Source organism: Bufo bufo, chromosome 2 (genome assembly GCF_905171765.1).
Source record: "Bufo bufo chromosome 2, aBufBuf1.1, whole genome shotgun sequence".
NCBI lineage: Eukaryota > Metazoa > Chordata > Amphibia > Anura > Bufonidae > Bufo > Bufo bufo.
The window spans coordinates 162,533,509-162,549,325 of NC_053390.1; the positions used below are offsets into that span (position 1 = coordinate 162,533,509).

General features: G+C 41.9%; 1 protein-coding gene across 1 annotated transcript in view; it reads left to right on the forward strand.

Moving 5' to 3' along the window:
* The window catches only part of SLC25A46 (solute carrier family 25 member 46), a 68,988-nt gene extending 53,492 nt beyond the window's left edge, over nt 1-15,496 (forward strand). Inside the window, exons 5-8 of the mRNA XM_040421612.1 lie at nt 9,169-9,269; nt 12,427-12,483; nt 12,584-12,641; nt 13,312-15,496. Coding sequence (XP_040277546.1) covers nt 9,169-9,269; nt 12,427-12,483; nt 12,584-12,641; nt 13,312-13,896 — 801 coding nt within the window. The 3' untranslated portion in view covers nt 13,897-15,496. The remainder of the gene's footprint in view (nt 1-9,168; nt 9,270-12,426; nt 12,484-12,583; nt 12,642-13,311) is intronic.
* The last annotated feature ends 321 nt before the right edge of the window (nt 15,497-15,817 follow it).

Sequence of the window (15,817 nt, forward strand, 5' to 3'; positions counted from 1 at the left end):
TTTCCACTAACAAAGCAAGGGTTAACAGCCAAACAAGACTGTATCTTTATTGCCCTGACTCTGCTGTTTACAGAAACACCCCATATGTGGCCGTAAACTACTGTACGGGCACACAGCGGGGCGTAGAGTGAAAGGTGCGCCGTTTGGTTTTTGGAGGGCTGATTTTGCTGGACTGTTTTTTTGGCACCATGTCCCATTTGAAGCCCCCCTGATGCACCCCTGGAGTAGAAACTCCATAAAAGTGACCCCATCTAAGAAACTACACCCCTCAAGGTATTCAAAACTGATTTTACAAACTTTGTTAACCCTTTAGGTGTTGCACAAGATTTAAGGGAAAATAGAGATACAATTTCAAAATTTCACTTTTTTGGCAGATTTTCCATTTTAATATTTTTTTTCCAGTTACAAAGCAAGGGTTAACAGCCAAACAAAACTCATTATTTATGGCCCTGATTCTGTAGTTTACAGAAACACCCCATATGTGGTCGTAAACTGCTGTACGGGCACACGGCAGGGCGCAGAAGGAAAGGAACGCCATACGGTTTTTGGAAGGCAGATTTTGCTGGACAGTTTTTTTTTTACACCATGTCCCATTTGAAGCCCCCCTGATGCACCCCTAGAGTAGAAACTCCAAAAAAGTGACCCCATTTTAGAAACTACGGGATAGGGTGGCAGTTTTGTTGGTACTAGTTTAGGGTACATATGATTTTTGGTTGCTCTATATTACACTTTTTGTGCGGCAAGGTAACAAGAAATAGATTTTTTGGCACGTTTTTATTTTTTGTTATTAACAACATTCATCTGACAGGTTAGATCATGTGGTAATTTTATAGAGCAGGTTGTCACGGACGTGGCGATACCTAATATGTATACTATTTTTTTTATTTATGTAAGTTTTACACAATGATTTCATTTTTAAAACAAAAAAAATGTTTTAGTGTCTCCATAGTCTAAGAGCCATAGTTTTTTCAGTTTTTGGGCGATTATCTTAAGTAGGGTCTCATTTTTTGCGGGATGAAATGACGGTTTGATTGGCATCTATTTTGGGGTGCATATGACTTTTTGATTGCTTGCTATTACACTTTTTGTGACGTAAGATGACAAAAAATGGCTTTTTTTACACCGTTTTTATTTTAATTTTTTTACGGTGGTCATCTGAGGGGTTAGATCATGTGATATTTTTATAGAGCCGGTCGATACGGACGCGGCGATACCTAATATGTATACTTTTTTTTTTATTTATGTAAGTTTTACACAATGATTTCATTTTTGAAACAAAAAAAATCATGTTTTAGTGTTTCCATAGTCTAAGAGCCATAGTTTTTTCAGTTTTTGGGCGATTATCTTGGGTAGGGTATGATTTTTGCGGGATGAGATGACGGTTTGATTGGTACTATTTTGGCGTACATGCGACTTTTTTGATCACTTTTATTACCTTTTTTGGGAAGTAAGGTGGGCAAAATTTCAATTTCATCATAGTTTTTTATTTTTTATTTTTATGGCGTTCACCGTTCGGGTAAAGTAACATAACCGTTTTATAGATCAGGTCGTTACGGACGCGGCGATACCAAACATGTGTAGGGAATTTTATTTTTTTCATTTTTAATCAGTGATAAATGTGTTTTTTGATTTTTACTTTTTTTTCACTTTTTTTAACTTTTTTTTTGACCCAGACCCACTTGGTTCTTGAAGATCCAGTGGGTCTGATGTCTGTATAATACAGTACAGTACAATATATATTGTTCTGTACTGTATTTTACTTACACTGAACAGATCTATGCTTTCAGCACAGATCTGTTCAGCACCATGGACAGCAGGACGCCTGAGAGGCGTCCTGTTGCCATGGGAACCTTCCCCGTCTGCTCAGAACTGCGCAGACGGGGAAGGGTAAGCACAGGGCTGAGGGGGGCTCTCTGGGGGCTCTCTCCCTCTCCCATCGGGGGGCTGCAAAGGCACAGCAGCCCCCCGATGGGAGAGGGAGGGAGCTCCCTGCGCTGTTAACCTTTTCCATACAGCGGTCCGTACGGACCGCTGTATGGAAAGGGTTAACGGCTGACATCGCATCGCAGATGTCAGCCGTTTATACCAGGGTGCCAGCAATGTGCTGGCACCCTGGTATACCCACTAGAAACCAACGATTATACAAGGGGAGGCGGGCGGGGGATCGCGATCCCGCCTGCCGCACCGCCCGCCTCCCGCACCGCCCGCACTGCCCGCAACCCTCCCCCTGCACCTCCCACCGGGCTAAAATCACTCGGGGGGTGCAGGGGGAGGGATACAGATCTATTTTAGGAATACTAAAGTTTCTGATCCCCGCGGTCAGGGACCGCAGGGATCAGAAACTGCAGAAATTGCAGCAAACCGCAGGTCTGAATTGACCTGCGGTTTGCCGCGATCGCCGACATGGGGGGGTCACGGGACCCCCCCGCGCATTTAGCCTAGGTGCCTGCTCGATGATTTGAGCAGGCACCGGGTTCCGATCACTGCCGGCCGGGCGGCAGTGATCGGAACAACACATGACGTACCGGTACGTCATGTGTCCTTAAGTACCAGGACATCATGACGTACCGGTACGTCATGTGTCCTTAAGAGGTTAAGGCAGTTCTGAAGGCAAAAGGGGGTCCAACACCGTATTAGTATGGCGTTCCTAATAATTCTTTAGGTGAGTGTGTTTGTGTGTGTGTGTATATGTATGTATATATATATATATATATATATATATATATATATATATATATATATATAATCTCAAACAAAAAACAGTAGCAGCACACCACTATATGCGCTAAGACTAAGTGAACAGGTAAATGTGTGAACAGGGTCAAATACATGATGTGGTGTGCTGCTACTGTTTTTTGTTTGCTGTATTATGCCGGGTAGCTTGCACCTGCGATTTGTGTGTATGTGTGTGTGTATATATATATATATATATATATATATATATATATATATATATATATATATATATATATATATATATATATATATATATATATATATATATATTTTGTATTTAAATATTATCATGGTATTATTTATCATCATAAGGTTCACATATGAGAGTAATCATGTGGTTCATCTGTATGGTTGATTGATTAATCGATTTTTGGTATATTAAATTATCATCATGGTAATTTTCATTTTTTCTATTCTAACAATTATGGGGGTATTCAAACATCACTCTTTGTTTTTTATTTAAATATAGCTAACATTGATGGTCAGTGTATGGCTGTATTTATCGCTATGTTGAAGCGAGTGATGCGTTCTAGCGTGGAGCGCATTGGACATCCGGAGGTAACAGATCGTGATCTGCGTTCCACAGTGCAACGCATGCTGGGTATTCTGCTTGGGGATATGCGTTTCACTGTGGATATTGGTTCCGATCTCATTTCTTCCATTGATGCGCTCATATTTACACCATCTCTATTTTTTATGTTTTATTATTTAATTTAGATCCTCTCCCCTTCTTTCTAATATTAATTTAGGTGCTAATTTTTGCGGAGATAGTCAGTGGGTGGCTCTTTACCATATACAGGATGTGATGTTGTTCGTTCCAGCTTGGAACGCACGCCATGTTCATCCTCTAAGCACATGTGACGATATATCCCCTAAGGTATTTCCACATATGTTTTTAGAATTTTGTTAATTAGTAGGGTATATAAGGATAAAGAGCACATTACACACTTATCCCCTGAGGAAGCGATTGCAAAACTCGCGTCGGGGTCTGGACTGCATTGGTCGGTATTATTTTCTACATTATGTACTCTGTGATGAATTTTGTAAGTCTTACATTGCACTAAGCACTTTATTTGTAATTCGGTAGATACATTTCCTTTTGATTTACATTCTTTCACTGAAGGAGGTTGCACTTGGCAATTGAGATAATTCGTTTGTCCCTCTTTCCTCCTTTATTGGATGATCTTGAAGGAAATTTAATATAAATACTTTTCATCTACGGGTTTCGTAGTCTGGCATATGACCCTTTTATCTGTGGTCCTGTTTTTCTTTATTCCTGTGTATGCATGCTGCTATTACCGGTTTTTAAGTACTGTCATGGCTGTAAATGTTGGCACCCCTGAGAAAATGAAGTATTTCTCACAGAAAAGTATTGCAGTAACACATGTTTTGCTATACACATGTTTATTCCCTTTGTGTGTATTGGAACAAAACCAAAAAAGGGAGGAAAAAAAGCTAATTGGACATAATGTCACACCAAACACCAAAATGGGCAAAACAAAATTATTGGCACCCTTAACTTAATATTTGGTTGCACACCCTTTGAGAGAAAAAAAACTGAAATCAGTCTCTTCCTATAACCATCAATAAGCTTCTGACACCTCTCACCCGGAATTTTGGACCACTCTTCCTTAGCAAACTGCTCCAGGTCTCTCTTATTGGAAGGGTACTTTTTCCCCAACTGCAATTTTAAGATCTCTCTACAGGTGTTCAATGGGATTTAGATCTGGACTCATTGCTGGCCACTTCAGAACTCTCCAGCGCTTTGTTGCCATCTATTTCTGGGTGCTTTTTGACATATGTTTGAGGTCATTGTCCTGCTGGAAGACCCAAGATCTCGGACGCAAACCCAGCTTTCTGATACCGGGCTCTACAGTGCGACCCAAAATCCATTGGTAATCCTCAGATTTCATGATGCCTTGCACACATTCAAGGCACCCAGTGCAGCAAAACAACCCCAAAACATCAATGAACCTCCACCATATTTTATTGTAGGTACTCTGTTCTTTTCTTTGTAGGCCTCATTCCATTTTCGGTAAACAGTAGAATGATGTGCTTTACCAAAAAGCTCTATCTCGGTCTCATCTGTCCACAAGACGTTTTCCCAGAAGGATTTTGGCTTACTCAAGTTCATTTTTGCAAAATGTAGTCTTGCTTTTTTATGTCTCTGTGTCAGCTGTTGGGTTCTCCTGGGTCTCCTGCCATAGCGTTTCATTTCATTTAAATGTCGACGGATAGTTCGCGCTGACACTGATGCTCCCTGAGCCTGCAGGACAGCTTGAATATCTTTGGAACTTATTTGGGGCTGCTTATCCACCATCCAGACTATCCTGCGTTGACACCTTTCATAAAATTTTTTCTCTTCCTTCCACGCCCAGGGAGATTAGCTACAGTGCCATGGGTTGCAAACTTCTTGATAATGTTGCGCACTGTGTGGACAAAGGCAAATCTAGATCTCTGGAGATGGACCTGTAACCTTGAGATTGTTGATATTTTTCGACAATTTTGGTTCTCAAATCCTCAGACAGTTCTCTTCTCTTTCTATTGTCCATGCTTAGTGTGGCGCACACAGACACACAATGCAAAGACTAAGTGAACTTCTCTTCTTTTTATCTGCTTTCATGTGTGACTTTTTTATATTGCCCACACCTGTTACTTGCCCCAGGTGAGTTTAAAGGAGCATCACATGCTTGAAACAATCTTATTTATCCACAATTTTGAAAGGGTGCCAATAATTTTATCCAGCCCATTTTTGGAGTTTGGTGTGACATTATGTCCAATTAGCTTTTTCTTTCCTCCCTTGTTTGGTTTTGTTCCAATACACACAAAGGGAATAAATGTGTATCGCAAAACATGTGTTACTGCAATACTTTTCTGTGAGAAATACTTCATTTGGATATTTGATCAATAAAAATATTTATTTATTATACTATATGCTGTCTACAATCAATACATGAAGATGATGAAACTTAGAAAAGTCACTGGTTACTTACCGATGCCAACAAGTCTGTGGGTTCTAGACCTGTACCATGGATTGTAATCTAGGGTTGGGTAGAGACTGCAGCTTTGGTGACGTAGAGGTTCCAGGTCTGTTTCAGTAATATCAGGCTTCTGGTCAGGGCGATCTCTTGACCCATTATAGACTTGACATGTCATGAAAGACATGGAGTCGCTAACTGACCTTTTTAGGAAAGCCTGTGATCCTGCCATTCTGCAGACAGAATATTAGATGGTCTCATTACATTGTGCTGGAAGATCGCTGTGGGTTTACCGTTATCTGCCAGAAACTCACAGGCAAATGCTATGGCGAACACCCCACAGTCATTGTTGTTTCTTTGCTGATCCACGTTGAGAATATTTAGATGTTTTAGGGGCTCATTGACCACTACACTGTAGATGTTATTAATCTGCTCGCAAACAGAGGCATATTGCTTGTCTTGATGCTGATGGCCACTAGGATGTCACCATTTTTGAAGCAGGTGGCCAGCCAGTGCACACTGTCCTCATCATAGTGGATTTGTACAATTTTTCTTTAGCACACTGTACCTTGGACAGAGAATAGTAAGGAAGAGATTCCTGTCCACCGTTGATTGCTTGGATAAGGCCTCATAATAAGGTCTGCAGTATTTGAGATGTGTATTTTTGTGTTGTGCCCACACTGGTGATTACGAAGGGGTTGTCAAAATTGTAGAGTCCATTTAATTTCGCCACCCATTGACACCAGAGTAATATGCAAGTGGTGTGCAGCCATAATAGAGCCCCCAAAGTAGTCTATGGGGCCTTACTGTACCCAAGGGTGTAACTAGGCGCAACATTTGGTAACACCCTAAGCAACTTCCTCCAACACCTCTCCTCCCGCAGTGAGTCCTGCACCGTTCAGGAGGAGTCAAGAGTTTACTGATCAGTGGCTGATGAAAGCACCAGGCTATTCCCCCTTATTAATGCCCCTCCATCTACATGCAGCAGCTTCCTGATAGTCCTCTTCTCTCTGAGGGCTTGGGTCACTGTAGTTTATAATAAAGTAAATACAATAGTTCATACTCACTATAGAAAATTTACTAATGCTACATTATAAATGTGAGATTATTGAGAAATACATTTTACATAGTAACATAGTACATAAGGCCGAAAAAAGACATTTGTCCATCCAGTTCGGCCTGTTATCCTGCAAGTTGATCCAGAGGAAGGCAAAAAAAAAACTGTGAGGTAGAAGCCAATTTTCCCCACTTTAGGGGAATACAAAATTCCTTCCTGACTCCAATCAGGCAATCAGAATAACTCCCTGGATCAACGACCCCTCTCTAGTAGCTATAGCCTGTAATATTATTACGCTCCAGAAATACATCCATGCCCCTCTTGAATTCCTTTATTGTACTCACCATCACCACCTCCTCAGGGAGAGAGAGTTACATAGTCTCTCACTGCTATACAAAAAATGTTGTGCCTGTCTGCCAGCGTCAAGTCAATCTCTTTAGGAAAGGGACCTACACTAAAAATGACCTCTTCTAGTGCCACAGTGGCCTCCATTAAATTCAGAGACTGCAGGTTCTACATGCATGCCAAGTTCACTCTGTATTTTACCTCTCCTTGTGCCAAAAGGCCAGGGAGAGCAGGCTACAGCTTTATGCTTGCATAATTAAAATCAGCCTGTGGGACAGACAGGTTAGGAGTGCATGGCCAAAATAGTCGCCCCCCACCTCCAATGCAGACTGCAAAGACAGAAATGGGGTTAGTCAGCATATCCCTGTTTACAGGTGCACGTCGCCACGGCTGGAAACACAAAAGCAAAAACAAACAATGCAACAGCACTCTGTGGCACCAAACGAGGTATAATACAGTGTGGGCTTAGCATGTATGTGGAACTTGCATTCCATGAATTAAATGGAGGCAGGTATGGCACCAGCGGAGGTAGTATTTGGTGTTGGGTTCCTGTCCCAAAGAGATTGATTTGACGTTGGCGGACACGCACAAATAATGTTGTACAAATGTATTTGCAAAGAATCTCACATTTATAACGTAGCATTAGTACATTTTCTATAGTGAGTAGGGCATGATTGTATTTACTTTATTATTTGATTTAGTGCTTTCAGCTTTGGAGACTTGCACCTGTGCACTGGGATGTGCTGACTAACCTTATTTCTTTGCTGTTTGAAAATTATGTATGTCTGAGCTCACTGCAACCCTTTCTGCTTGTGAGCATTGGTAACAGGTGGCTGAATAGTTGGTTTATGCTGAACTGTAAGCCTTTGGAGGATCCTATACCGTGAGGTTCGTGGGACCCCAGAGGCACCAGCAGCTTCAAATACCTGTTTTCTTTTTTTGTAATGGCATATTAGCAGCTGCTCTCTTCACCCAATGAATTTGTCTGGCAGAAACCTTCCTCATTATGCCTTTATCTGCATGAACCTGTCTGTGCTCTGTATCAGCCAAAAATCTCTTCACAGTACGATGATCACACTTAAGTTTTCATGAATGTTTTCATACCTTGTCCAAGGCATTGCGCTATTTGACCCTTTTCAGCAGCCAGCTTAAAAATGTGGAATGTCCTTCTTAAAGGGGTTATCCCATGACTAATGTAAAAAATGAAAATCAGCCCTGTACCTGACATGGATCCAGAGATCTCCCCATTCAAGCTGGCAGCTCAAGGGGATTGTCTTTTCTGCTGCAGCTGAGGGGGCGTGTCTCAGCTCTCCCCCTATCACAGCTCAGGAGGCAGGTGAAGGATGAAACTGAGCATGTGCGGCCATCTCAGTGAGCAGGTCAAAGAGATAAGAAAAACAAACAAACACCAGGTGGCGCTATACAGATACACTTTATTGAATAACTCAGTAGCTATGCTAAATTTTCAATTACATGCAATTACAAAAGTATTCAGATCCAGGTGCTGGTTTGAAAACTGTAGAATATTTTTTGTGGGACAACCCCTTTTAAGTAGTTTTCCTTTAATTGGGCTTACCTGACAAGCTAATTATCACAGGTGTTTAATATTGATTTCAGTGACCCAAAGAGCCCTGAGACAGAATACCATCCATGAGTTTAATGGAAAAACAAAAAAAATTACATCTTTATGACCCTTAAATCCAATTTGCATAATTATTTTGAACGCTGTGTACTTTGACATGATGTTCGGAAGTGGAGATACACAATGTGGTGTATAATGTAACACACAAAATTGCCAGTGCCCCAACTGCAGAATTTATAAGGGGAGATTTATCAAAACTGGTGTAAAGGAAAACTGGCTTAGTTACCCATAGCAACTAATCAGATTCCACCTTTCATTTTCCATTGGAGCTCTGCATAATGAAAGGTGGAATTTGATTGGTTGCTATGGGCAACTAAGCCAGTTTTCCTTCATGCCAGTTCTGTTAAATGTCCCCCATAGTCTTTTCTTCTTCTAGTGCTAAGACTGTCTCCTGCCGTGTTTATTCACAGGGTCCGAAGGCACTTTGGAAAGGAATGGGAAGCACTTTTATTGTTCAAGGTATAACCCTTGGAGCAGAAGGAATCATCAGTGAATTCACACCTCTGCCCAGGTAACGATACAGCTTCACCGGTTTTTATTTTTTACTTTTATTTTTACAATTATTTCTTACTGATACCGAACATATTGCAGCACAATGTGAATCCTAGGGGTGAGGGGTTACAAAATGGCGGTTGCAATTGTCAACACAAAGGGGGATATTCATCATCTCCCTTGAACCTGAAAAGTGCCATTAAAAAGTTGCAATATTTTGTGACTTTTTAAGGCTACTTTCATACTTGCATCGTTGTTTTCCAGTACGGAGATTGGGCAGAGGATCTCGATACTCGGAAAAAAAACATTTCCATTTAGTCCTCATGCATTCTGAATGGAAGGAGATCCGTTCAGGATGTCTAACCTTCCAGCAGCATTCCGTTTTCTGTTTTGCTGCCAGCTGCGGTTTTGTGTCCAGTCATAAAAACGGAAAAAAACTGATCCGACAATGTAAGTTAATGGTGATGGATCCATTTTTTTTAGTAGCCTAAAAAAACAGATTCGTCACCCATTGACTTTTAATGTATTTAGTGACTGATCGTTTTTTTTTTTCCCAGTTTTGATTTCACACGACCGTATCCTAACGGAACGGATGCATCCTGATGTGCAAAATCAAAACTTATCTGTTTAATTCCGTTATTGAGATCATTTGCCGGATCGTAAGGGTCCATTCAGACGTCCGTAGTGTTTTGCGGACCGCAAAACACTGACACCGCACATGGCCGGCACTATATAGAGGATTCCTATTCTTGTGCAGTCCCGGACTGCTGGAGGATGTGCCTAATTTGTGACGTCCCCGGCAATGCAGGGGATATCGAGACCAGCGTAGAAACCTCTGGTCTTGATAAATTTCCCCCAAAGTACCTTGACTACTGGATCTTTTCTCCATATACCTTACTGTGCCCGTTTTGATAAGAGTTCCATGGTGGATCCTTAGCTGAAGATCACACAGGGGGAAATTTATCAAGACCGGTGTGTACTATGCCTGTCTTGATATCCCCTGCACTGATGATGGTTGCGCTTAATTTATGGAGAGGCGCAGACCTCGTCATAAATGATGCGCATCCTGCAGCCGTCAGATCGCCTAAACTGAGATCTGTTGTTGATTTCAGCCTTCATTTATGCCACAAAAACTGGTGTAAAAGAAGAGAAATAGGTGGGGGCCACTGCCCGACACCACCTACACACCATGCCCCCTTGTCAGAAAGAGGCTATGGCAGCGTGCAAGCGCCACTTGCAAATAAATTTAGTCTCGGAGCCATTAAAAAGTCATAAATATGGGCTTTGTGACTTTTTTTCCACCAGAATGCTGGTGTAGGGAGATGATAAATCCCCCCAGAAATGTGTTAAGGTCCTTTTATGCGGAACGATGCCTGGCCATACGAGTGCTCATTTAAAGAGTTCTTGCACTGCCCGGTACAAACGATAAAGGCGTGAATAAGATCGTTCGGTCCCTATACAGTTTTCATATTGTCGGCAGCACATCCCCTGCCTCGGCCTTTTGTCGGGTGGTCGCTGCCATGTTCCAGTAAAACCCATTCAAACTTTGAGGTACTTTCTTTCATGAAGAGGCAATGGAGTGAAGCAGGTTGAGCTGACGTCCGCCATGTCTGAAGAGAACCCCACGCGTTTTGTGGAGCAGTTGATGTGCACAGAGGCCTCTCCTCTTCCACACTGACCTTTCCCTGAAGAGTATCTTTTCTTTTCTTTTTTTTTGTCACCGAAACAGATTTTTGTCACTCTCTCCAAGTATTCCCACACACTAGGACATCAAACACCAGCTTCTTCCTCCTTCTTTTTTATAGTTCCGCCATAAAACTTGGTTAAGCTATGTGCCACTCCTCCTGAGATAGCAGAATTACTTTTGGTAACTAGCCAAAATCCTGTGCCCGGTAAAGCCTTGTGAATAAGATTGTCATAATCATATAGGGGCTTGTTTTTGGTGGGACAGAGTGTACTTTTCAGTGGCACCGTTTTGAGGTACATACAACTAATTTATTAGCATTTATTAAGGAGGGGCACTCCGCCACTGACATCAAGCTTTAAAATGTGTGTTTATTGTGCAGCATAACTACCATGTCCCTTTTATTCTATGGGTCAGTACAAGTACATGTATTCCAGCTTTTCTATGTTATCTCCCAAAAGCCATAGCGTTTTTCCTTTTATTTTTTTTATGCCGATTGTATAAGGTCATATATGCAGGAGTTCCGGGAACAGCATGCTCCGCCATTTGTATAGCTTCTAGTGGAGCGACAGCTGCCTGGATGTCTCATTCCTGGCCAGCGCTTACTGTGGTTATGAAAGGCCGAGATGGGAATACCTCTCTTCAGCTATAATGCAGTATTCAGTACAGCTTTATATTTGTTTTCATTTCTTTGTGGTAGAGGTCTAGGCCAGTGATGGCTAACCTCCGGCACTCCAGCTGTGGTAAAACTACGACTCCCAGCATGCTCCATTCATTTCTGTGGAGTTCTGAGAACAGCCAAGTAAGTGTACATCTTGGGAGTCGTAGTCTTACCACAGCTGAAGTGCCGGAGGTTAGCCACCACAGGTCTAGGGCATGCTTTATGGGAGATAAGTCATTCACCCTGCCTGCTGCCATGAAAAGATTACATCCCATTCCTCTTAATGTGACCGCTGAAGCCAGTAGAGGGGCAAAGGTTTAAAAGTAATATCAGGAAGTATTACTTTACTGAGAGAGTAGTGGATGTATGGAATAGCCTTCCTGCAGAAGTGGTAGCTGCAAATACAGTGAAGGGGTTTAAGCATGCATGGGATAGGAATAAGGCTATCCTTCATATAAGATAGGGCCGGGGGCTATCCATAGTATTCAGTATATTGGGCAGACTAGATGGGCCAAATGGTTCTTATCTGCCGACACATTCTATGTTCTATGTGTGCAGGAGTAGCATTTGACCACTGAGTCCAATGATTTGGCTAGATTGGTCACATGAAGGTAAACGGGATGCCATCCGTTCCAGATAGCAGGGACCAGAACAGCTTCCCTGGAGAAGCAAGATATGAGGGGAGTATAGCTTATTGTATAAGTGTTCCCTCTCATAGACTAGTTTTAAAAACTTATTTGGTCAGAATTTTATAGTTTTCTCAGTGGGTATAAGCTGGTTCTGCTTACATTTCTGAGAAAATGGCTCAAGTTGTCTTCTTTATTGTTTCAGGGAACTTACACACAAGTGGAGTCCCAGGCAAATCGGAGGACATCTTCTTCTTAAAGGGTAAGTCTTACCAGGTGTCCCGAGCAGCTCTACATTTATGATTTTCTGTAATTGTCTTGTTTCCTTATTCTTTTACATACCTGATGCTTATCTTTTGCAGATTAGTCTATGTAATTGCCACTCCCTTCTATTCGGCAAGCCTTATTGAAACTGTACAGGTAAGCCAACTCCATACCCAAAGAGCAAATCGATGTAATATGTAGCCTTTATTAAACCCCATAGGTGGGGCGTTATGCACAGCTTTTTTTTTGTGCAGAACGGCTGCAGTATTTGTGGCAGTTTTTAATTCAAAGCCCGAAACAGATTCAAAGGGAATGAGCAATATGAAGGAATGACGTATACTTCTCCTTCCTGCGGGTTCCACTTCTGATTTTGTCACAAAAATATGTTTTTTTCCTGAAAAAAAAAAAGTTGGATGTGAAACCACCCTAAGGTTTCTTTCACACCTGTGGCCACGTGTTTTAAGTGGACAAAAAAACACTGCACACAGCATTTTTTGCCTAGCCGATTGTCTGCATATTTGCCGGGTAGCGGCCGGATCTCTACCGCTAGTATGATTGATATAGAAAAAAAATAAAATATATATATATATATATATATATATATATATATATATATATATATATATAATAAAATCCTGTAGCTGTTGGGTTTGATTCCAGATCACATTTGCAGCATGTAGTTGATGTACTTGTTTTGCAACCATAACTAATTGGATATTTGCTAGAGTAAGTCTATAGTCTTCAACCAGGGGCAACGTATTGGGCATTGTATACATGCGGCAAACACATAAGATACTAAAGCAACAGTGTTGTAAATCTCTTACAGAGCGAGATCATCCATGACAATCCTGGAATTTTAGATTGCCTAAAAGAAGGAATTGGAAGAGTTATGGGACTTGGTGTGCCTCACAGCAAGCGTTTGCTGCCGCTTCTTGTTCTGATGTTTCCTACAGTCCTCCATGGTGTGCTGCATTACATAGTCAGCTCTGTCGTTCAGAAATGTGTTTTATTCTTCATAAAGAAGAAGAAGAATCCTGCCCAAATTCCAAGTGATGGAGCCAGCACGGCCCAAAACATTTTAGAAAATTATTTCCCAGAACTCATAGCTAATTTTGCTGCAAGCCTGTGCGCTGACGTCCTACTGTTTCCTCTCGAGACAGTCATGCACCGCCTTCACATTCAAGGAACACGCACAATAATTGATAATACAGACCTTGGTTATGAAGTGGTGCCTATTAACACTCAATATGAGGGAATGAGAGACTGTATCAATACTATAAGGCGAGAGGAAGGGATGCTGGGCTTCTACAAAGGCTTTGGAGCTGTGGTGGTGCAATATACTCTTCATGCTACCGTTCTGCAGATCACTAAATTCGTTTATTCATCTCTTTTGCAAAATACAGCCCAATGAGTTACTTCCCTATTTGGCACATCAGTATGTTTCATTTCAAGTTCCACCTTATATTTATGCCAATGGGAAACCGAAGAGGGCACTTTGCCTGTACCTAAACAAGATTGTTTGAACTGAACATTGAATATTCCACTTGGAAAACATGGATATGCCGTTGCGCGAAGTCTTAGTGTTTGTGCAATGCAGATCTTATTTCAGTACTTTACAGGTGTTTTTCACACCTGGGGGGCCTTTTGGGCCGATGACCTGATGTTGCCAGACATGTGGAGGGAAGCATACTTACCTGTTCTCCGCACTCTGCTCCCCGCCTGTCAACATCTTGTTTGACGTGGGTCATGTGGCCAAAGCAGTCAATGACTGGCCGCAGCAGTGACGTGTCATCTATGCGTCATGTCACTAGGTCACGTGACGCATGGGGGGCAGGTCACCACTGCAGCCAGGTGACCCATGTCAAACAAGGATCAAAGTAGTTGGTGAATATACATACATCCCGCTTAGGGGTTCTGCCCAAAAAGCCCCCAGGGGTGAAGCATTTTAACTGTACCAGTAAATTTATCTACAGGTTGACTTTTGTGCCTCAAGAGCTGAATTGCTCATTCTTTTGCTCAGAAACGGAGTTCATCTGTAGTCATTACAATAGAGGTAACCTACAGAGAAAGTTGTGTAATTTTTGTATTTAACAGTTACACCCATATAATAGTTCAGAACTGAATTAGGCCTGGCCCACCAGAGAATCTTCCAGTGGACCCAGTCTCTGGTACCATAGTGGGCCCCAATGGTTCAGGAGAATAAAAAATGTTTGACTGCCTTTTGGACCCAATTACCTATCACTAGGGTCTATTATTACTACAAAACCTATTAGACCTTATTAATGATATATGAGTTAAGGTGCATTTAGACAGGCTGAGAAGAAGCAGATTATTGAGAAAGAAACGTTCCTTCCTGACAATCAGCTGCTCATTTATATGCAGCGATCACTCCACAGTATCAGGACGAGTGGTCGCTGCTGCTATCGCTTGTCCTCATACAGCTGCTTTGATTCTGGGCAGCAGGGTGCTGTTTAGACAGCATGATCTGCTGCCCAGAAACGATAATTTAGGTGTCTGCAGGAACGACAGTTATACCTGGCTCGTTCATTGGGTGATCGGCTGCAACTTTAGATGGGCAGATTGTCGGGAACGAGTTCCTGATAATCTGCCTGATTATTGCCCATCTAAAGCCACCTTTAGGCCTCGAGAATAATTTCCTCCAGTGGGCCCAAGGAACATCAAGTGACCAGGCCCAACCGTGATGTAGGAAAGGCTGTATTCCCATGTGCATTGTGGCCTCTGTTCATAATAGAAGTTGCATCTCTCAGCCAGGTTGGCCATACGGTATTAAATTATCATATGTGACAGAACCCAAGCCTCAGATGGCAGCATGAACAGATCCTAAGGATGGGCCTGACAACAAGCTCGTCTACAGTTTCTGGCTACAATCAGCAGAAATGTGAGTGAAGCTGTGGGTTTTAATACAGAATATAGGTAAGGATCAGTACAAGACAAAATGGTCTAGCATATTCACAAAGTTGCTGGTTAGTTGACTTTTTATATGCAATCTTGAAAAATAATTTGGACAGCACTCCCTATTAAAGTATAGTGGATGCACGCCTCCTTCGGGGTACGGGTCAAAACAAAAACAAAAAGTAATGGAGACAGCTCTCCTAACAGTAGATTCCTGTTCTTTATCCATGCTTGAAAAAGGCTTCTTTTAGCCAAAACGCTGCACCTGGATTAAAGAACAGGAAACTACTGTTAGGAGACCTGTCTCCATTACTTTTTGTTTTGGTTATCCTTTTCCTATACAAGGTGTAAAATGTGAAGATGTCCTTTAAGGCCACATTCACACGAATGTGGTGTTTTGCGGATCTGCAAAACACGGA